At 48.1% G+C, this 24,580-nt stretch overlaps 1 protein-coding gene across 1 annotated transcript; it reads right to left on the reverse strand.

Annotated features, from left to right (window-relative positions):
* Positions 1-22,296: 22,296 nt before the first annotated feature.
* Positions 22,297-23,097, reverse strand: N7509_000231 (uncharacterized protein; the record flags this gene model as incomplete). The annotated part of the gene is made up of 2 exons (XM_056624878.1): positions 22,297-22,969; positions 23,045-23,097. The coding sequence occupies 2 exons, from the start codon at positions 23,095-23,097 to the stop codon at positions 22,297-22,299; spliced, it is 726 nt and encodes a 241-aa protein (XP_056494743.1).
* Positions 23,098-24,580: the final 1,483 nt, after the last annotated feature.

Below are 24,580 nucleotides of genomic sequence, written 5' to 3' on the forward strand. Positions count from 1 at the left end.
GCTAAGAAGACTGCTAAATGAGTTAAACATGAGCCAAGGAAAAACCGCAACAATCATTTGCGGTGACAACCAAGGAGCCATCGCCCTTTCGTCGAACCCACAATACCATTCCCGCACGAAGCATATGGAAATCCAACGCAAGTGGCAAGGAGAAGTTCAAGACCTTGGAACAGTGGAGCTGCAATACATCCAAACTACAGAACAAATTGCAGATGGACTCACCAAGCCTCTTGCACGAGGACGATTTGAGTGGTTTCGGAGAGGGCTTGGCATTGAGTGACGCCTCTCTCGGCCCACGGGTTTCGAGCAGAGACTAATCGCAGGGGTACCCTTTCCTTCTTTTCCTTTAAAGGTTTTTTGAAGGTTTTAACGGGACCTTGCACCACCGTGTTGGATGATCACTGGCATTCTTGATAGTGGTTGCCATCGAGTGGGAGTGTTGAGTATCACGGGTGGTCAAAGTATGTAGTGGGGATCATCAAGAGACAGATAAATAGATGAGGAGCCCCACCTCCAACAAGATAGTCAACTTAACCAATCCAATATACCTATCTCAACAGTTCGAATTCGGTTCGATTCGAGGAAATTCGCGAACTTCGAACTGTTCGAAAATTCGTGCGGAGCGGTAGGTGAGTGACAGTTGAGAGATGGTGATGACGTAATGGGGGCCGAACCAGTGAATCGTGAATCAACATGGTGATGAGCAGCGCGGATGACTCCCGGGCGGTGAAACGGCGGCATCCCGTCATAGTGAGGGTCTTTGTTCCATATGCAAAAGTTGAGAAACAGTGCGAAACGATGATTTTTAAATATCAGATTCGTGATGGTAGTATTTCCTCCGGTCGGTCTTCTGTGTGACATTCTCTCGGCTCGAGATTCGTCACCATATTCTGTTCAATATCGGATATAGTATTTCCGAATGCTGACTCGATACCTGCAATATATATCCCTAGACCATTTCTATTATGTACATGATCGGGGTAAACTGGCAAAGAACCATTGGGGTACGGGCGATAGAAAGCCTCATTCTTCCAAGCAATTTTCAGTTATTATTTGGAGTCGGCCTGATCGAATGAAAGCCATTTCTAGAGCCCCGAAACGCCGATCTTGCCGGATGTATGCCCAGGAGAACGGGCGGGTATGATCATTTGTAAATTAGTGGCTATAGTCAAGCAAATTTGGCGGCTGCAACCCTTCTCTTTGCGTGGCCTAGTGGCATTTCACTTGGCTTTCTGTAACGAAGCGGGTTCGATTCCCGCAGGGTACATCAGAACCCGTCCATGCGGTCCGCTTGAACTCAAAGCCCGCTTTTTTTTTTTCGAACCATTTCCCGAGTATTCGCTCTACGATTTAAATTTTACCTTTTGCTGATCTCCAATGGAAGTGGTGAAACCACCTGTGCGGAGTCGATTGGACATGGCCGCCAAAGTCAGCAACCGGCGGTATTGAAATTGATGTTCGTCGAGGACCTGCCGCACCAGAAACATGCTACGGCGGGCAAAGGCTGGGTGCACTTACGCGTCGCGTAAAACACACATGCCACGCCTGAGACTGAGAGTAACATCAACCGCTACGATCGATGTCAGTGAGAACGTCTTCTTCACATATATCTCAAGACGTTCTTCACATATATCTCAAACCGACCTGCATCTTTCAAATAACTAATAACAACTGCGCCATTGTGACCGTCTCGGCAATCGACTGGCCGGTCCGGCGAGGCTACTTCTGCCGGCGGGTACGTGCGATTCGGTGGTGAAAGCGAGGAGGCACTCGGTCGGCGTGCGGCTGCATCGAGCATAGCATCGGGGGAAAATACCTAATTTCATTACAGTGACTTGACTATCTTTAGTTGCCTTCCGAATTATCCTGGAGATGGAAATGTACTTACCAGGATCAATTATAAATAAGCCATGGTAGCAGCTTTAATGACCGACTGCACCAGGCCACAGCCAAGGCAATTTGCCGTTGGATATACCTAATCTAGCACCGATTATCAGCAGCTGGCGCAATATAGTTGTTCGCAACTTACCTTGTTCGCGGCCTAGATGAGGTCCCCTTAAACCAGCTATAATGCACATTCTCGATCGGACTCACCAGAACAGTTGAATTAGGGCTGTCTCACAGCCTCTCTATGTTAATATGATTTCTGGTGACCGAGGGTGGGATAGACTTACCGTGAGCAGCCTGGAATCAGCCTAGAGAAACCAGGAACTAGGTAGTGGGATCAGATCCGAGATCACTTTGTACCACTGGGAATGGACTTAGCCATACCTGCCAATGTACGGCTCTGGGCTAATATTCAACCATGCCAGGGCAAAGTATCACTGGGCAAGAGATTCATGGTTCTTTTTTTGCGACAAACTTTGCCCCGACCTAAAAATGACTGCTCTCGCGGCGAGCCATCAAGGGTAGATCTAAGCCATGGGCTGTCTTAACGCTTGATCAACTGAAATCAAGGATTGAAATAACTGGCCTTAAGACTAATGCCAATAGCTCTTTTCAATTTGCTGATTGATGCCACCTGGGAAAGAGTCGGTTGTCTTTTTCCATGGCGGTGGATTCTCGGCCTCTTTTCGTTGTCGCGGATGCTCCGATGGCTCGCTCGGTCATCAGTGAGACCGGCTCATGGCTACCGGCAAGCCTTCAATTTGGACATGGGCAAGAGGCTCATGGCCATCAGAATATGGTGAGTTGCTAATGCATTGGCTGTCAATTTCTGTTCGGACAGGGTAATGTAGAAGAGAGGAATGGAGAGACTTTGGAAGTTTACCGTATGGCTAAGCAAAAGGCATCAAGCCTTTCTGAAATGGGCTTGCTTAATGCGCCAGGCGAAGTGCCCGTGTCAATCATTTCTTCTGAAACAACAAAGACGCAAGTGTAGTGAGATTAAATGGCTTGGCCCGTCAGGTTGTTGCAGCTGGTTTAGTCTCGAAGACGAGGGGGAACATAGCTCTGTCAGGTCTAGTGTAAAGAATCATCAGCGATATTTTCTGAACAATGGAGAGCCCCGAACAGCCAGCGTTCATTTTGAGATCGAAGTGCAGTACCGGGCGTTGGGAAAGAGCAGGGAAAAGCCCAAGCGTGACTTACAAGACATTGAGTGACTTGCGATAGAAAGTTTGCCATCCTACAGAGAGGGCCGTCAGCACATGATATCTGCTATCAATTTTGCCGTAGTTTTTGGACTCACGTTGTCGGTAAATGCTGTTCCCTGTAGGGAACTCTGTAAAGTATGACATCTATTTATCATCAATCATTAGTAGGTACCCTGTGAAGGCAGCTTGGAACTTACTGTGCCCCCAGCTTGGACCACTCCAGATCCTTGAAACGTTTGTTCAATAAATTCTCAGTGTTGAGCGGAGGATGGGCTAATATTGAGTATCCTCCACGTTAGCATGGTTTCAAATGATTGGGCACCTACACTCACTTCTTGAAGGATTGACTATTGAGAAAAGTTAGGCTTCAATGATGTAAGAGGTCAGCTCATTTTATTGCATGATTTGGAGGTCAATCCATACCAAAGAGTAGCCGTGGAGACGAATCATACTTGACACTTTTTGTTCCAGAATCACAAAGGAATTATTGTGAACGATGGTACTGCTGGCCAAGGACCGAGTATTTATAGTTATTCAGCAAGTCATTCACTCTGCGTCAATAAGATCATCATGTTTAATTGCGAGGGCTCAAACACGAACTTTTCTTCAACGATGACTGACTCAACATTTCATCATTGGTTTAATGCAACTCTCAGAGGAATTAAATTTTGCGCATGATGATCCAGACAGAAAATATAAACGTTTCTGGCTGTTGGCGTTGTTTAAACAGTCATGATACCGTAGATAAAAACCGATAACAGTTATCAACATTCATCACCGTCAGTCCGCCCTTTACTGCGACGGGCAAGGTGACAAGATCGTGCGATTTCATCCCACTCACCGGCGATGAGCCCGTGACTCCACGCAACAGCAACTCACCAAAGGCAGGCAGACCGCAGGGTTGTTCGTTGCCTACCTCCCATATCGGGGAAAATCCATCACCTACACAATATCAAGTAGATACAAGCTATGGGTCGGCGCGCGGCTGATTCGTACAGCCATATCTCACAACAGAGTTTCTTGTACGGTGAGCCAGTAACTAGTTCGATTACGTTTTTGAATAACAAACCTCTGCGTCAGCCGCGTCTTTGCAAAGGCATTACCCGCATCAATCTCCTGGGAACGAAGAGGATGCGGGTGGGTACTACTACTCGGAAATATAAGCCAATTAGTGCCATCAATGGCCCACATGCTCACAACTGGCCTTGGCTCCTAGGAGCCTATGGGTCGTAAATAATGATGCGATCATTGGATACCACTAATATAGCAGAGAAATAATCAGCCAATCGGTGCCATGAATGATCCACAAGTGCCACAAAGCCTCAGTAGAAATGATTGGTCCAAATTTGGCTATGAACTCCTGGGAGCCAAAGCCAAAACTACACCTACCCTAGCTGAACAGCCCGTCATCAGTGTGATCATTGGACACTATTTATAGAATGACATTTACTGAGGAATAATCAACCAATCGATGTCATGGAAGATGCATATGTACTACAAAGCCCCAGTGGAAATGGTTGGTCCAAATTTTGCTAAGAGCTCCTGGGAGCCCAAGCTCACCATTACACCTACCATAACTGGATAGCCTACCAGCAGTACCTGCATCGAATTCCCGGGAACTAAGTCGATATATGAAATTGGGTACCGCTGGAAAGAGATCTTAGCGAATCAGAGCCATGAATGCCTGGGGACGCCTCAAGCCAGAAGCCTGTGATCGTCGATATACACGCTGTCGTTGGATGCCAATGATACTACTGATATAGTCCAAGAGATGATGGGACACTCGGTGCCGTGAATGACTCGAATGCATCAACACTTTTAGTCTGTCAGGTGCAGAAGACTGCCGCGTGAGCAATTTGACCCGGTGGAATAGATTTTGTTGTTAGAGGTATGAATCGTATTATTAGTTCTTGAAGAAATAGGAGGCTATATATACAATTTGGGGCCAAGTTGATATTAAATCAACTCGATTGTATATGTAGACATCTCGTAGCTATTTCCGATCGTGCGGCTTGCTTCCTGATCTGGAAATCCTCATCCCACGATGTATTCCCTTGTCGCCCAGACTGATCGTAATGTACCAATCTTCTTCTCTTACCCTGAATTTCTTCGATTGACAAATAGCTTCAGCGCCAGAGCTGTAGACTTACTACTGTGCTCGGCTGTGTCATTGTGATCATCTAAAGTTATATCCATCTTCTGTGTCAAGCCTAAGACAGGCAATGGAGTTAAACGGGCTGGCATTGTAGAATCGCAGCTCTCTACGGACTGTCTTTTACCAGGCCCCTTAGTATACAATAATTTTATGTAGTGTAAATCTAGCCTACATGAAAAAGTCACAACCGAAATTTACAGCCATTTCACCCCCTTCTTCACTTAAGACCCCTTTTCATTGGAGCCAATGATATGATTGATTCATCATTGGCAATTTGTATTTTCTGATCCTTCGGAATAACCTAATCTGGTTCAGCCAATGAACATAAAGCCATTCATTACACTTTACGTAATAGCCTGGCTGTATATCGCCCGCATAGTACACATGATGAGCTGGATCTAACCTATGTCAGCTCTCCCATAATGTAAGCTTAGATGATGAAAAATCACCTCAAGTGCAATGTCCCATTTTCTTGAAATCGCGCCAAAGATAGCGACTCCTAGCAATATAGCACCCATGTTTGATAAATGGGTCAAGATAAAATGCAGGTTCTTCCGGCCCTGCGTGGCGCTTTTTACTAACCACAGGCAACAAGCCATTTCACTGAGATGATCCAGGAAAAGTAGGAAGGGAGTGGTGAAATGAATATCACCCAGCGAGAATATTCCAATAAATGAAAATATTATTTTCAAGACCGTTGATGTCAAAGCATAGATTCTGAATACGACACGTGTCGATCGATTTATGAATGGATTATTGAGCTGCTGGAGGTCGATGCGGAGAAACTAGGCCAGTATTAGCGTAGAACTGGCTTTCTCAAGCTATAACGAACATTTTGCATAGAAGGAATTGTTGAAAGAATTCCAAGGAGCATTTGAATCCATATCGATTTCTTCTCGCTCCAGAAAAGCCCTGTCAATACAGCGGACAGGAGAAAGGACAAGACGTATAGGGCCAAGTCCGTCGTATGAAATGGCCAATCATCTCCGAACACCCATAAGAGGAGCAGCCTGGCTATCAAACCAAATAGAAGCATTGTAATTAGCAGTGCTTGGAAATATATTTCGGAAGTCATGACAAAAGACATTGAAACAACGTGTCACGGTGAGAAGAGGGTCCCGATTGCGAAATAAAGATCGTTAAATACGGCGACGCTTAGTTCAAAGCCAGGGGAGCCTTAGTGTATCCAAGGAGGAGGAGAGTCGTCATTCTTTGCGTTAAGAATATTTGCCTTGCCACCGGGTTTGAGCTCGCGCAATGAACTATTCACACCAAGTTCCTGAGAACTCTGCTAAAAATGTGTCGAGGACTGGCATTCAGTATACACGATTTGTGCAGGGCACGGTCCCACATAGCTCATCTCTGCTACTCTCAACAAGAAGAAGCTAAATGTTTTTCTGTTGCCTCGCGCTAAGTCTTGCGTCTATGATCAGCTTATGGTTTCCTACTTTTGGCGGTTAATGCTTCGAAAAACACCATCCGCATCTACAGATACATTAGCCCATGACAGCTTCATTCCTGGGACCCAATTGCTTGCTCTGTGGAATCGATCTCTTCTGGGAACTACAGCGATCCATAATATAATTGGATGAGCTTCAAGTAAAGCTGTAAATGGGAGCAAACCAACTATGGGAGTTCATACGTGAAATAATGTGAATGCAGATCAAATATTCTCAAGGTCAAAGATGCTTGGAATAAAATCTCAGTATAAATATCACCTTGAATGTCTTTGTGCTGAATCAACTGTCGCATGACACAGCAACGAGATCTCCTTTGTTGAGATACAGATCATCTAGCGAAAATATAGCGCGATAATCTCATCTCTTTCTAAAACATGGCGTGCCCCCCACCTTTCGTTCGTGAGTCACCTCCACTTATTCAAGTATAAGTACGACCAAAGGCAGCTAATCCATCTGATGAGATCAGCGCTTCAAAAAGCCTCTTGTCTTGTTGGTTTATTGCCATGCGGCAAGTCTCTAGATGTCTCTTACCCCAAACAATGGGCACAAGCCGCCCTGTCCTTTGCTATCATGCAAGGAGAACTACCAACCGTTCGAAAGCTACTTCGTCGATATGATACTGATATCAATGGTCGAAGTCCAAAGTCTCAGCCTCTACTCCTGATAGCCCTCGAATATCAACAACATGAGATCTTGAGGATGCTTCTGAAAGACCCGCAACTCAATATCAACATTCAAAATGACCGAGGGTACACCGCACTCCATCTGGCTGTCATATACGACGACCCCGTTGCAATAAAAATTCTCTTAAATCATGAGCACATTGACGTCAACCATCTGGACTCCATGGGGAATAGTGCACTTCTCCTAGCCACCATGTCATACGACGGCCTGGGCCCCAAGAGAGACGAGATCATAGATCTTTTACTCTCAAGTATGAAGTCTCTTGTAAATGAGCGAGACCAGAAGGGCCGCTCGGTACTGTGGCACGCAGCAAACACTGGCAACAAAAGACTGGTCCTTCAACTGGCGCAACTGACGGATCTGGAGCCTGAGATTCCAGATAATGATGGTGTATCTCCTCTGGACCAAGCTAGAAAAAGGGGGAGCATCGAGATAGTTTCGCTTCTGCAGAGCCTTGCTGCACGTGCTGGCTCATGGAGGTAATCCAGGCATGGCATACGATAGCCTAGTAATCGCAAATTTGAAATGTATTGATAAAAGGCTAGGTCTTTCAAGCCAAAAAAAAAATTCAGCATTCCTTGTCTAGGAATATACTTGAGTAGGTTTTGCAAACAAAGGGTGTGTTTCTTGGGGGTGATCTATTTTTGAGATTTTTATAAGTAAGTGGAACGTATACATACTGAATCTCGTATACCTTGACGTCTTACCGCCGAAAGCCCCAATCGAGTGGTAGGTCAGAGGAAGCCATAGGCTGTGTCGCGAACCTAGATCGTACAGTTGGCGTTGAATGTTTGGATTGACCCTCCCAGCGATATGGTCCCGTATTCTCGTGGCCCATTCGTTCCATAAAGCCGATACATCAGAATGCAGCCATTGGACTCGGTCTTTGGAAAGATTAGTCAGCGACGGCAACTAGAATTCCGCTGAAGAATAGTGCCAAGGCTAATTCTCTGGATGGAATATACAGTACTGCTCGCCGCTTGAATGGTTGATCTATACTGGTAGTGCTCAATCCAAGGGTCTCCAAGCCACCAGATTATACCTCAAAGAGAACGGGGCCACTACGAAGGGTGCAAAACGCGCATGGAGACTTGACTCCTCTGAGGACGAGAATGGGGCTATGCTTGTAGTATATCAAAAACTTATATTGATTCTGGAAGAAGATTGAATTCGAGAGAAGAACTGGAATTCGTCTTGCCAGTGCCTCATGGCCATCAAATAGAGCATTATTCACGACGCAATGAATAGTCTCTTAATATCCGTGCCCAGATCACTGGTGCATCTTGTACTGCTCCAGTTCTCCCATTGCCTTATTGTACTCATGATACAAGGTCCATGAATAATTGCGCAGACGTTCGAGTTCAGAAATGAGACTCCGTTCACGATTTTCAAGTAGCGAGACCTGCTCCTCAATTTCGCAATAAAATATAAAAGATAGAAGCGTGTTTTTGCTTGGTGTGGTCTTGGATTTTCAAGAAAAGCTATTCAGAATTGGTAGGAATATTTCTATTGTGCATAGTAGACTTACGGTAGCACCTGGAACGGCAATCAGCGGCGAGGGCCGTGGATGAGACATATCTGTCGGGGGTCATTTCGCAGGCTAACTTTGCGGGTGTATGCCAATCGAGAGTCCGATGGGATATTATGGTAGTAGATATGACTGCACGTTGAATACTTATATCCTGGCTGAGGAGCAATGCCGTGATTCGGCATGCCTCCGATCCTATTCCCAGGATCTAAGTCGCGCTTCCTCGAGTCACGAACCCGTTCCTAGAGCTGTGAACAATCAAAAAGACGTATTTTCAAGATGAATGATGTGGAAGAAGCAGGGAAAATATAACTTTCTATTTATGTGCTATCATGATATTGTCCCCATCAGTATTGAGCAATGAGTGGCCCTCTTACGAAGTTAGACTGGGTGAAAACTACACTTTTGTATATGCCGAGACTAGAAATGCAGAAGCAGACTGCACTTATTCGGCCTATAGACATGCAACACATGTTCAAGTGTCAACCTAGCCAGTGAGAGGTATTAAATACGGTTATGAAGCAAGGGGTGTGGATTCCGCCACTCAACTCGCACGTTCAAGAATGCCAAGCCGAACCCCAGCCTCCGCTTGAGCACACACAATGCGGACTCTCTTCGAACGTCCGTTGAACTTACTGCACTCACCCTTCCAATTCACCGCTCTATTTATACTGCTTGTTATGGGCCTCCATATTTAAGTGAATGTTTCCATGCAGCACCCTTTCAATGCTAGCTATGCATGTACTTGTCATTGTGGGAGATACAGTCGTGCGCTCAGAATCGCTGAGAATAGCCAAGAGGCTCACAATATATCGAACAGAAGGAAAGAAAATCCTCATTTCTATGGCATTTCCATTTCATTATCGGCTCTTGAAGATCCTGATTGGCTGATTCAGAGTTCGAAGGGATATATTTGTGAGTTTTGAATAGCCTTCATTATCTGACGCACTCTCTTCCTAGCACTCTCAACGGCAGCTCATTAATTTTGATGTCTGCAGTAGCTGGAAAATTGTGACACTGAAACACGTAGTCGAGGCTCTCTGAAGTGTTCTGCTTCATGTTCCTGATGCTTTCTTTTTGCTGCAAGGTATCGCTGATAGGGACATGACGATGCCGTGGCTAATGGCTTTCATTTAAAAAGGTCCACTCTCCCCTCATATGCCGATCTTCCAGGTCCATCGTGATTGAAGACCCCGCTGAGGATGAATGTGTCATCCATTTATGCGATCGCCGTTGGAGGTTGCTTTTTAGCTCTCTTCTTAATCCAGACCCGAACCACTATGATTGGCTGGATCGAGTCCTGCTCTGTTCTGATCTCTCGGCACCTCACACTTCCTGCTCTCATCCACAGGCATCGTATTTGGGGCCCCTGGTCCCGGATGAATGTTTTCATATACTCTGCCTACACTCTGGTCAATATCACTCTGGTTTTCTTCCATACACACTCCGTCGCCCAAGCTGGCCGCCGAGCTGGAGAGCTGGCTCTTATCAACCTTATTTTTCCCCTCTCGGCCACTCACCTCGGTTACCTTGCTGACCTTCTGGGTATCACCTGGCGTACTTGCTGCAAGATTCATCAGGTAACAGGTTGGATGTCTGTCGCTCTGCTGTGTTTTCACGTGGTTGCAGAATGCCAGAGCCGGGGATTCAGTTTTCCTCTTGGGGCATTACGTAACATATCTACCCTAATTGTAAATTTCCTTCTCGCCGTCATGAATTCAGGGCTAACGCTGATAGGGATCAATCTCTTTAGCCGCTCTTGCCCTCCTTTCTCTCCCCTGGCTTCGCCGACGGTGTTATGAAGTATTTCTCCGAAGCCACCAAGCCCTGACAGCTCTCTTTGTGTATGGCACGTGGCAACATCTCCCAGATCAGAGTCGCTTGCCAAGATTGTACCTTTACGTGCCGCTGGTAATTCTGGCCCTGACTACTCTGCTGGAGATTCTCAACTTCTGTTACACGAACGGGCTATTTTCGGGCCACGGCGCTCCTCGGGCCTTTGTATCTTTCACTCCAGAAGGATCTCTTACACATCCTAAGCTCAGAAAAGCGGCCCAGATTCGTATCGTTCTGCCCCGATCTATCAAGATCGATGCGGGCCAGTATATCAACCTGTGGATGCCGTCAGTTGGATTTTGGTCGTGGCTTCAAACGCACCCTTTCATAGTCACATCGTGGTCGCGCGGAAGACATGACAGGATTGAGTTGTTTGTGCAGCCACGCAGTGGCATGACATCAGACCTGCTCAGTCTTGCCGCTAGCGCTCCTGGCTGTCCTGTACCATTCCTGGCCATGTTCACAGGGCCACACGGTACCAGTGAGATTGTTGACGGGTATGAAACTGTGCTACTGGTTGCGAGTGGTTTCGGGATCGCCGCAACAATTCCGTATCTGAAGAAGATGATACATGGTTATAATACCTGTACACTTCATGTCCGTCGGGTGCATTTGGTATGGCAGATAGAATCAATTGGTGAGAAGACCCTTCCGTTTCCAGTCAGCCAGCAGCAGCACTAACAAATTAGAAATGGTCAGCGCAGCCGAGGACCTGCTCAACCCCCTCCTGGAGGACGATATTATAGATAAAGGCTATGTAAGTCACCGGCTTCAAATTGGAAACTTTCTTTAATATTGACGGAAAACCGTATACAGATTCTCAGCATTTCAATCTACGTCAAAAGAGGGCTTGCTCATGATAAGACGCCAATAGGAAAACATGAAAGAGCCTGCTTTTACCAAGGTGTACCCGATTATGACAACATAGTCTCGCTCGAGGCATCGGGGGACCAAATCGAGAGGCTACCGAACATTCGCGATGAGCAAGGCCGGACCTTGGTGATGGGTGAGTGACCCTACCGCAGCCTGTCTCTATTCTATCGTATACTAATTTATCTCTAGTTTCAGCGGCAGGCAGGTATAGAGACCAGATCCGAAAAACCGTCAAGGGCTTTTTGCATCATGGTGTGAGGCTTTCGGAGCTGGAATACCAGCCGGAGTAATTCAATGATAGGGAGTTCGCATGGAGCAAACGCAATGAGTAGTCCCGAGCATATGATGCTAGTTGGAGTTGCCTTCTGCGCACTTAAAGTAGTAAAAATGTGATGTTTGGGCAATTGAAATGCGATTACGACAGACAAACTTGCCGATTTGATCCCTGAATCTCCCTGGTCAACCAATTCAAATGAGCTACTTGGTCATTATGAATGACCGGGGCCAAGCATTACACTGAAAAACAGCGGCTAGACCTTGATTGTTGACGCAATTAACACAACTCTTTTCTATCAAAATCAAAACGCGTATTATCTAATAGTAGACAGAACAAAAGCTTGAGCAGTGAGGAACAGAAAGATCGTCGATTACCGTACTATGCATTGAATTTTTTCATCGGTCATATTACTGCTGCTGTGGCTGACAAAGTAGGAGTGCCCGTATGGAAATTTGACTTCCGCTTTAATCGTTCTTCATGGGCCCTGGCGTGTACGAGTAGAATGTGCGAGCGGAGATCAACGCGAACCATGCAAGTCCGATGAGATTCCCTGGGCGGCATGGAATTTGCGTCAACAGTCGTTGCTAGATAATATTAGTACCGTTTGAAAGCACCGTTATGGAAAAAATCCGAGGGAAACAAACTTCTTTCAGTTCCTGAAAAGTGCTTGCCGAGGTCGTTGCGCACAGAAATTCGATCGCAGCCGGGCAGCTTCTCCAGCGGTCGAGATTATCAATTCCTACTGCCCCATCTTCTTTGACATACTTCTGCATCAATTCCATCATGATTCTGGAGACTGGTGCCAAGTCACTGGCTTGAATTGCGCCCTGTTGCCGGATAACACAGCAATCGATCCGTGCTGCCGTGCCTCGTTAGATAGGGTTGTCTTTGGAGGTATCATTGAAATTAACACACCGATTTTAACATGCCCATTGAGATTCACGAGGACGCTAGAGCAATCCAGAGATGTGTGGTAGAAACTGTTGGCCATGAGATATGACAGCCCGTCAACGAACTGTACGGAATCAGCCATTTGGCCATCTGGCAGATAGGTGAGGGGAATGGGGAATGCACCTGAGACATTATGGCTGCCAGCTCCTGCTCGTCTGGGAAGGCTTTACAAGCGACGATATGATCCAGAACGAGAGGGTCGAAATCCCCCAGTGTGTACAGAAGCTCGGGAGTGCGGAAACACTCCCGAATCGAGGCCAGGTTCTCATGGCGCATAGAGCGGAGAGTCCGCAGTATCTTGTCAGCGTCCTCAATCGGATACTGGCGCACCGCCCAGACACCGCGGTCTCCAGAAGATCGAACGCATACCGCGACGGGGCCAGCTAGGTCACAATCGTAGTACTTTCTCAAAATACCCAAGGAGATTCGTCTCGGACTGTCAGGCCCGAACCGATAATGCTCTGCCACTGCATAGTCTCCTGGCGAGGCGAGCTTTGAGGCACCAATCGAGTTTTCTTGCCGGTGTGCTCTGAGGTTTAGGAGGTAGCGGACCTCTTTTCAGCTGCGAGTCCCAGATGGAGAGGTGGACCGGGCTTGAGGTCAGTTGCCGGTGATACTTCTGTTCGGGTTTGCGGCTGGGGGAGTAATGCAACCTGAGCGGCCTGGATTCTTGTCACTCTCTTTTCGCCGAGTTTTCGCATAATGCAAGGATCTTGGCCAAAGAGTCGAAAGCAGGAAGAGGACCGTGAAACGCAAAAGAAAATCTGATCAGTTTAAATGTGTATTTCGTACGTGTGGAACACTAGGGTGTTGGATCACATCTTCACCGGCAAAGGCAACGTAGTGTCAACGTTGAACCACCTCAGTAATGGAAGCCATAAGTATAGATATATATCCAAGGCCACACTCAGCTCAGCCCAGACTCAGCGCAGCCAAGTCATTCTGAACCACAACTCCATATTTATCCCCATGGCTCGACACGTTCTTACCGAACAAGAAATGCGGCTCGCAGCAGAACGACGAATGAAATACATTGGTGCAGCTAAAGTCAGCATCTGCCAGATTCAATTCGAACCTCCCTTACCACGGGAACTGGATCCTAAGAACTTGGACCGGCTACGAAATATCTTCCGGAAGAATCGTTGTCGCCGCCTAGATGTCCAAAACCATGTTCCAGCGACCGTGTCCCGACATAATCTCGCAGACGCATTGCAGAAGGCGAATGTTCCCCAGGAAGCCTTGCTGACAACCGAAGGCCGGCAAATTCCTCGACTGGAATTTATGGCGGGGCAACTTCGGGGTCTCCATGGCCGCCATCGTGTACAAGCGGGTGTTGAGGTACTTCCTCCGGCGGATCGCTGGTGGACGGTTGATCTCTACACAGACGGTACGTGATATACCCGGGCGCTCCCATAGATTGATACTGACTGTTCCAAAAGACATTGACCGAGAATTGAGAGCGGCGTTGGTGGATGAATATTCCAATCAGAAGAAGCCGACCGATGGGGAAGTCTATCGCAAGATCAGACAGTATGAGGGCTAGGGCAATGAAGCTTTTCGCGAGCGATGGTTCGTGAGACTATCGCCCAACAATCAAGAGCGCTTGGATCAACTTGACAATAAGAAGAATCGTCGTCTCCGGCATGCATTTGACCGATTGTTGGCCATTCCCGGGCTTTGGCCGGGTGGGATGAGAATCAGCCTCCTTCATCGATTGATCGCTTCCGGCTGCGTTGAGGTGAGCTTCAGCCCAAGTTGCTACATTTTTTCCAGCTAATGACGACTCTTCGTCTCTCAGGAGATAGGAACCTATTTTGATCACATCTTGGACTTTTGGTCTTCTCTGGTGGGATGGGATCGGCGTCTGATGAAGAAAATCGATCAGGATACGGTTCACGCCCTGCAGTTACTGGCACCGGGTAAATCACGCACTGATGAAAAGACGGCGTGCGGGCTGGTTCTCAGTGGACATGTTTTTGCCGAATTCAGTGCTGATGAGCGAAATGCTATATGGGCCAAAATGAAAGACTTTGATGGTCTCATCCCGTCCTTATACACTTTCTTTGAGGATTTCAAGTATCCAGAGAGTTGCTCTCACTGTCTGAAGCGGCTCTTGGGTCCATCACCCCGATCTGTGAGGGAAGCCATGAGCTCGATCTTTGATCCAGACTCGGAGTCTGGGGAAGGTCACCGAGAGAAAGGGAAGTGTATCATTCAGACCTCGGAGTCTACCTTCCGACGCCTTCATGCGTCCGAGACAGAATGCTTCGAGACAGGATACCAGCAATTATGGCTGTATGCTATGCGACATTATCCACTGATGCCGCCGGACCCCAAGAACTCTGATGATCTGTTGGCCAAACCGACTCGCGCTAAGCCGGACCCGCGCGCGATCTACGACATGGCCCATCTTGCTCATCAGCTCGGGTTTAGGTCCCCAGAAATTGACGGGCTGCTGAACAGTTTTCCAGATCACGAAATCGCACGATCGGCCCTTCTCCAGGCCCGAAAGTCAGGGCGATATCGATACAATGACCAGCAGTTTGATGTTCTGGTGCGCCGAATTGTAGATTGTTTTAGTGAAGCTGTACCCGATCAGCCTGGTCCCTCGCGAGATCTTTTGGCAGACAGTACCGTCAAGGCGCACGCTCGCTCTGGGGTACCACAGAACCGTACCCATCTGCAAGATGCCCCATTTTTATTTTTAGATAGATTGCATGCTGATGTCGATGTCGCCGACACCATCACTAGCTTTTTTGTTCGCCGTTGTGTCTTTTTCGCATTTTTGGGAAAGCCGCCATCGGCTGATCCCATCAATAACAGAAGATGTGGCAATTTGAATGCAGATCAAAGGTTGGAAGAGGTAGTGGAATCGCCCTTGTTTGTTGAAAAGGACGGTGTGCCGGGGGCGCCGGGCTTGGATACGTCTGGACGGCACATGGACACATCCGGCAGGTCATCTCTTCTCCGAAGGAGCAACACTACAACACGCCAGCTGGTTTCCTGCGAGACTGACAATTCAGAAATTGCACCCGAGCCTATGGATTTAGATATTCTGGAGTCAGCTCTCGGCCAGGACAGCTTTGATCAAAGAAGTCCATCGGATGGAAATCCATCTACTCCCAGAGGGTCACTGAGCGAATCAGTGTTGGAAATGGTCCCTTCTCGCTACTCGCCTGGGGCCGATCCAGAGCTTGGAGATGCTAGAAGTGAATGTACCCAGATCTCGTTGGAAACAGTCTCGATGGAATGGAGTCAGGGCGAGCGAGCAACAGGAGAGGAACCCAACCCCGACACTGGATCTGTTCTTGAAATTGCTGCTCAGGCATCTATCGATCCTGCAGCACAGCGACGATCTTCGTCAGAAACGATAATATTGTCAGAAGAACGCCGTCCCTCCAGGTCTGAAGAACTAGAAGCTTTTCTCGGTGGCCTGAGGAGGGCCCAAGTGGAGCAAGAGGAGTTGGAGAAAAGGATGGAGGGCGACCGGCTCAACGAAGAGCTCAATCTGCTCTATCAAAATCAAGCTCCGCCCAGAGACTTGCTTCAATCAGGTCACACTCAAAATTTGTCGCCGTCGATCTCTGCTGAACAGCAAGCGGAAGCAACAAACAGAGAGGCCGAGCACATCCGAACAAGAAATGCCGACCCCAGTTACCAAGCGTCTACACAACAGCTTATCGATATCAGATTCTGGTCACTCGAACGAGGTCAGTGGAATAAATCAGACTGTCTCCTCGTAGACCCATCCGACCCCTCACCCATGGAGCGGCTCGCACGAAAGTACTCATGCAAAGGATATACACTCTACGATGTGAACCTCAAGAGCCTTCGTCCGGCCCATTGCTACCGCGCAGCAACAGCGGATGATACCAATGCGATATTTTTGATTTCCGCCCACGAAGAGAAAGCCATTGCGGCTACAGAAGGAATAGGGAAGGAGGAGAATCTGATTTCAATGGCCGCTCGCGTTGTAGCTGTGGCAGTGACAAGATGAAGCAACCTTGACTGTCGTGGGTGTGGAACTGATCAGTCTTCATATGAATGATTCGTACCTGGGAGAAGGACTGCAATGAGAGACATGTTTTGAGAGACTTCTCGTTCTGAGATGACCGTCCTGAGATTCTCTTAATCTTGAGAAGCCCCGGTAATAATCAGACCCACATAATACCATGACGGATTACCCATAGTTCTTCGACAATGGAGAGGCGCTTTTTCTAGAATAGTATCGGTTAGCACTTTGCAATAGGTCTTGTCTCAACTACTGAACTCAATGTTTCGATTGAGCACTAGTCAGCACTAGTCAACACTCTAAATTGGAGCCGAGATCCCCGTATGATTATCTCGCGGGATACGAGCATATCTTCGCGTCCAAAGTAGCCCTGAAAACAGTTTCCAGATCGTGGGATATTTCCTCCGACAATGCCTTGACCGGGCTGGCAAGTGCACTAGAATATCATATCCGGACAATAATAAAATTTGGAACCTCGTCTATCGCTCAGGAATGAAACTAAGCGAAGCAGGTACTTTGCGGGTCCTGAAGAAACAAATAGCGATATCAAAAAGCAATGCAGATAGCACAGTTCTGCTCCGGAGCGATAGCAGAAAACAACCTGAAAAAAAGAGCTGTCAAAATGGGCAGATCCGTCACTGCGTATAGGCGCTCACATACATGCAACTCAGACCTCGATCTCGCGTGGAACCCTAAAAAAAGAAAAAGGAAAAAGACGACGACGACGACGTAAACATCATTCAACGTTTGGATCAGCGAAACACACCACCCATGATCAGTGAATTAAATGAGGAGGCCGCTGTTATACCACATCCTGTACAGTAGCGATAAAGTACAGACCCATGTTTATGAATGTTGAAACGTGTCGTCGGCGCTTTCCTGCGGACCGCCGGTGGTGTTTAACGGTGCCAACAGTGAGGAAGGGTTTTTCATATACTCAATCATCAAGAAGAAGCCGCAATGCCTCCGAATACAGCGTAGCATCAATATGGAACTCTTGATCTAGCTGAAATCTGAGGGCCAGCGGTGTTGAAAAACTCACAATTCGCACCAATTATTACATCGACTCGAGAGTAAGGGTTGGATGCAATGCTATAAGTACCCGAACTCTCTCCAGCAAACCGGTCGTTTTCAAGCATTCCCTTGTCATCCTTGAGCAAAGAATATCGAACATTTCTCGACCTCGCAAGCTACTCTCCTCCAGTAGGGACTGACCCGACCCCGAACTCCCATGCACTTGTGATCGAACTGACCTGTTGTATCGCTCCTAGTCTGTCTATGCTCGACACTGAAATCTATTAACGGCAGGTAAGTTTAGTTGCCCGATCATTTGAGACCATGCTAACGTGGAAGATATTTAATATCAGCTCCGTCTCTGTTCCTCTGGGGATTCAATCAAAGGAACTGGAATGTTCTCGATAATAAATCCAGATTGCCAAGACAGTGAGTAATTAAGAGCCCCATAAGCTATCTACTGATGGTTTATCATAGATCGAAACCATCCACTACCAAGCCGACTCGACCAAACTTGAATGCCGCGCGCAGCAGTAGCTGGCAAAGTAAGTTTCGATCACTATGGAAGTTTCGAGAGTAGTCAAATTAGCCTGTTCTGAGGACTCTTTGTATAGGAAGCCGATTGTTTTACCATGAGCCAGCCCATGTCTTGTAAATTGCCCCATGCGTTGCCACTGCCTATTCCCAACGCCCAGTACTGCATATTGAATTTCAGTACGAACGCTATCTGTTTGTGGCTCCTTGTTCTTCAGAAAATATCGCTGATGTCTTTTTCTCGTCATAGGGTGAATATCAATATTGCACTCGACACGACCGAGCCGTATTCCCCTATCGTCCTTGAAACTAAGCCAGCTGCACCAGCCTAATGGGCCAATCCACTGGCTCCCAGTATGCCTGCGCCTTCGTTATTTCTAAAGACTTAGTTGAGACGGCCACTTCGCCTGGCAGATTTAGCGGGCCCAATTCAGGAAGGCTTTGTGCGCTCCGGTTAGCCATATGGTAAGATTCCAAAGTGTTTTCATCTCTCCAGAATTACCCTGTCCGATCAAAGGTTAACTGTCACTGCATTAAGAACTTGTAGTATTCCGATCGCTATGAACCTCTTGTCCCACGTCCGATCCGAAGCTTCGTTCGGCAGCCATGACCCGGTCCCATGCTAGGCCGAGCGAGCCATCGCAGCATCCGACGACAACAAATAGAAGCCTAGCGTCGACGACCGCCGTGAAACCACGGTTTACAAAGGCAGAACCAGCCAATGATGCATTAAATTACCGACCACGAGCCGAGGGCCAGCACTGTCAGGCCTGGTTGTAGCTGAGCAAGCGACAAGCTAGGCCGCAGCACTGGATCTACCACAGATCCCTCGCCGCGAGAGCAGTCGTTTTCAGGTCAGTTCCTTAGTTTACCTGAGACAAAATACCATGAATCTCTCCTCCAGTGAAACTTTCTCCTGACAAGCTCGAAGATTTGCCTGGCGCACGAACAGCAAATACGAAACGGCTATGCATTGGAAGATAAGGCCCACATCCATTCCCCGCGGTACGGAGTGATCCCGGGCCCTCTGACGTGTGATCGAGCTGAGCCCGCTAACTCGTCTCTGGCTTGCCTATGCTGATGCCAGACTATATTGACGGCAAGTCTATATTACCCTCAGTGACCAGAAATCATGCTGACATGGAGAGGCAGTGATGGTTCGGCCGGTCCCAAGAGTCCGATCGGGATACTGTTTGTGGCTGGTATTGGAAATCTCATCTAGGCCGTCAGCAATGTAGGTTGCGAACACCCCTCTTGCGCCAGCTGCTGATAATTGGTGCTAGATCGAGTGTATCCGACGGCGAATTGCTTTGGCCGTGTCCTAATGCAGCTGGCGATTCAAACCTGCCGCCATGGCCTATTTCATGAACGAAGCTGGCAAGTACGTTCTCATTACTGAAAGTTTGGGGTAACCAACTGGCCATGTTGTCAAAATCGCTGATATGAATATGACAGTTTCCTCCCAAATGTCGCCGCGAGTCGGCCGAATGCTCCTTTCTCGATAGCTGTTTCCTGAATACGAGAAATGAAAGAGCGATCGTCACTTGGCAGAGAAACCAAAAGTTTGTTAATGAAGTGCTCGACTGGGAAAGGAGGAGTGGAGCGACTTTTCAAGCAGAGAAAATAGCCATCATACACTTCGCCCCCAAGGCCTACAAATGGGGCCAGGAGCCTTTTACCATCAAGGGACAGACCGGGTGGGTCGAAAGACCATGTCAAGATCCTTGGCGTCTTGATGGACACTAGACCCAAGCATAAGGAACATACTGCAAGGGCAGCGGCCAAGGGCCTCGAGGCGGCGATGGAGCTCCGACGACTTCGAGGTCTCTCCTCAGCAACAGCGAGACATTTATTCACATCGACGGTAGCCCACGTGGTTGACTACGCCTCCAACGTCTGGATGCACGCGGTCAAGGATAAAGCAATCGGACCTATCAACCGGGCCAAAGGGTAGGAGCGCAATCGATTGTAGGGACATTCCTCAAAGTTGCGACCAGCGTAGCAGAGGCGGAGGCCCACGTTGCCACTGCACAACACCGGTTCTGGAGACGGACCGTGAAGATGTGGACGGAAATCCACATCCTGCCCGAAACCAACCCCCTCTGCAGGAATACGGCGCGGATCAAGAAATTCAGAAGATACCACCGTTCGCCGCTGTATCAAGTAGCAGACGCGCTGAAGAATATGTAGATGGAGACACTGGAGACGATCAACCCGTTTACGTTAGCCCCATGGGAAGAACGAATACAGACCGATATTCATGAAATCCGAGCGACACAGACTGAAGCAGGCGGATGCATGCAGATTGCAGTCAGCAGTTCGGCACGGAACGAGCTGGTAGGATTTGGAGTCGCGATCGAGAAGCAGCCACCTCGGTACCGAAAACTGAAATTGAAAACTTTCTCCGTCACACTGGGCACCAGAGCAGAACAGAATCCATACTCCGGAGAGCTGGCAGCAATGGCACATGCATTGGACAAGCTACCGGGACTGAAACAGTACAGAATCACGCTTCTCGTGAGCAACAAAGCGGCGGCTCTCACTCTGAGGAACCCTCGACAACAGTCAGGCCAGGAGCACATCTGCCAGATATACAAGTTGATCAATAGACTACGGAGGCACGAGAACCACATCAACATCCGTTGGGTTCCGACCAGCAGAGATCATCAGTTGCTAGGCCTAGCGAAAGAGCAGGCGCGTGCTGCGACGGAAGAGGACGCTACCCCACAAGCACAGGCCCCCCGAATGAAGTCAACCACACTGAATATCGCACGGTCCCAGGCCGCAGCCAGCAAAGGCCTGCCAGAGAACGTAGGGACACATTCCAAACGAGTGGATGCAACGCTTCCAGGGAAACACACTCGACAGCTGTACGATCCATTGTCAGGGAAAGCAGCGAGCGTGCTAGCTCAACTCCGGACTGGCATGGCTAGAACTAAATGGATACCTCTATCGGATCAACGTCGCAGAGACAGATCAGTGTGCATGTGGACAAGCAAGAGAGATCGTGGAGCACTTCCTCTTTCAATGTCGGAAGTGGACCACGCACCGGACGGAAATGCTGCAATGTACCCATACTCACCGAGGCAACATATCCTTTTTCCTAGGCGGAAAATCGCCTTTGGATGACCAGAACTGGAAGCCGATCTTGGAAGCAGTGCGAGCCTCAATACGGTTTTCCATCGCTACGGGCCGACTCGACGCCACCTAAACTGGCCGACGAACACAGACAGACAACTCACCCCCCCCTCAAACTGACCCCCAACACCTTGTGCCAGAGACGGTAGACGTGCTTCAATTGCCGAGAATACGATGTTGAACACTTGAAGAAGCGCCTTCAAGCCAGCCTACTAACAAAGTTACTAACCCGCGGGGACCCACCACCATATCGATAGCTGAGATGACATATACTGAAAGGAACAAGTATGGGTTCTAAGGAGATACAGCATATAAAAGGACATGGACATGTATTGGTATATTAGTGATAGTTACCCTTTCGGTTTAGCCGCCGGGCGTTAATAAATTGTGTGTGCGAGTGTGTGTGTGTGTGCGAGTGTGTGTGTGTGTGCGAGTGTGTGTGTGTGTGCGAGTGTGTGTGTGTGTGTGTGAGTGTGTGTGTGTGTGCGAGTGTGTGTGTGTGTGCGAGTGTGTGTGTGTGTGTGCGAGTGTGTGTGTGTGTGTGCGAGTGTGTGTGTGTGCGAGTGTGTGTGTGTGTGCGAGTGTGTGTGTGTGTGTGTGTGTGTGTGTGTGTGTGTGTGTGTGTGTGTGTGTGTGGGTGTGTGTGCACATAACAGACAGAGAATGGGGTTAAAGATGAGTGACAATTGTGGCTCTTTCTCTAGATTTGCTGAAGATGTAGGATTCCTTTCATAATCATCTAAATGAAGAAAATGTCGTCCCCTGTATCCCTGTTATCAGCCCCTTCTTGGCGAGGCTCGATGGGCCCATGAGATGACTTGAGTCCAGTAGACGGCAGTTGTGTGATGGTCTGTCCCCGGCTCTTTTCATGAAATAAACTGCTGTCCATGAACAAATAATTCTCCCCAGGGAGGCGAAAAGCGTCGTCAAATCCTCCGAGGGGACTCCGGATGGGAGAGCTTTCATCATAGGCTGTGTTGTGCGTGAGTGTGGAATCTAAAGCGATGCACTGTCGAACTTCCAGGTCAAAGTGGACCTTTGCGAGATTCTTTGACGGAAACTGGGGCCAGATACGCCTGGACCACTCCCTTGTGAAGCGGGTTGCGGACGCAGCCATACGCGACAGCGGGTATTGGGGACAAGGCAATCTGGACCATGCCCAAACGCCACCAGTTTTGAGAACCTCTTTTTCAAGGACAAGTGGTCCATTTGTCGGGCTTTCGGGGCCAAGCGGTGTACAGAATGCGAAAAACAGCTGTGCCCTTCGTTTTGGCGCTGGTCTGATGGCAGATCGCAACTCTGAGCATTCGTGGGATATTTGGGATGCTGCCGCTCGCGCCGCGTGTGGATTATGTGACGGATCAGTGGACTTCCATGGGCCATAGAGCCAAGTAATGTCGCTATCTTTCTCCCTAACAAACGAATTGTTAAAACTGGGCTGACTGCGCTCAATCCGACAAATTCAGAATTGACTAACCAACTCACACAGTCGGGTGACACAGTATTCAGCTGCTGTTGGTGCTTCGTCCATGTCCTCCATAGTGCATTCTCAAGTCTGGTGCTGTTCTTCAAGGCCTTTTTCTCCCTAAGTACATACCTTCTTGTCGCCCAAATATCCTCTTCTCTCCATACGTTCGAAAGATAATCGACGTTGATCACCGGCTCTTCTGCCAGGGCATTGTCATCGCAGAAAAGTTTTAACATGGACTTCATACAAAGGGAACAAAGCTCTCTGCATAGAGTGGCTAGAGAGGAACAAGAGAGAGGGGGACAGGGGTTTGCAAAACAAACACAGACCGCATACTCTTGAACAGGCTATGTATGAGCGCCGCCAAGCTCGGATTTGGAATGCTCGCAGGGTTAGCCAGATGGCGAGTCTAGCAATATTCTTGGTTGCCCCTCAATGCCTTTTTAAGGTGGTACCTTCTAGCATAATTCAACATGAGAAAGGAGAACCGGATTTGCTGTATTACTGTTTTCAGCCCCCAAGTTGCTGGGTTCGGGCGAATTTGTTTCCGGATCCTGCTGCACGGTGCACCTAGTGTTCAATTTCAGTTCCCATGATGTGACGTAGGATATGAATGCAGGAATTCTGAAGAATCGTAACCACAGCCAAGGACCGTAGCGCACAGACCATATATTACAGATTTTTAACCCTTCGCTCTTCCCGTAAAGGTTGGCATGATCGCTAACCAAAAACGGTAACCTTGAATTCATGTGGAAATTAGTATGGAAAGAAGACCTAGTAGTCTAGAGTCAGATTAGGATTATGGATACCTGGAAAACCATCACTTTTGATCACAATTATTACCCTATAATAGAGAAGGTGTCGCCCAAGGCGTATTTGGCTGTTTTCATGCGTGGCATACTGCCGTGCATCATATTCGTCTGTTCAGTTTACCAGCCTTGAGAAGATGGTCGGGATCTCGATGATTGATTCCCGATGGCCACCATGATGGCTTGTTAGTCTCCGGATCAAATATTCTTTTTGTTGTAGTTCAGAGGTATATATCGTTATTGTATTCTAGAGGGAAAGATGAGGCTATATATACAACGTGTAGCCAAGTTGATTTCCAATCAATTTGGTCTTCTGTATAGACACCATGGAGTTAATTCCGATGGTTCGACTTAGTTCCTGATCTGCACCAGCCTCATATCACAACATTCCCCCTCAGGATCGTTTTGCTAGCAGGGCGATACTGGACTCGCGCAGAGCAGTCAGGCCTCAGTAAAACCACTCAAAACCCACGCTGGGAAAATAAAGTGGAAAGAGCGCCTGCGCTGTCACGCGGTTTGTCTCGAGGTCTCTGGAGCATCGACGCCTAAGAGACTACAAAACTTGGCAAATGCCATAGGTCCCAATGGCTTGGTGAGACCGTCCGCGGCCTGTTCCCCAGTTGGAATAAATTGAAGCTCAATCTCGCCTGCATCCAGCACGGCTCGCTGATAGTGAAATTTCACATTGAAGTGCTTCGTCCGTTTGTGGAACTCGGGATTGCGAGAAAGCGCAATGGCGGACTGGC

This window comes from Penicillium cosmopolitanum (assembly GCF_028827165.1).
Source record: "Penicillium cosmopolitanum strain IBT 29677 chromosome Unknown utg000002l:1.0-415252.0:1.0-415526.0, whole genome shotgun sequence".
Lineage (NCBI taxonomy): Eukaryota > Fungi > Ascomycota > Eurotiomycetes > Eurotiales > Aspergillaceae > Penicillium > Penicillium cosmopolitanum.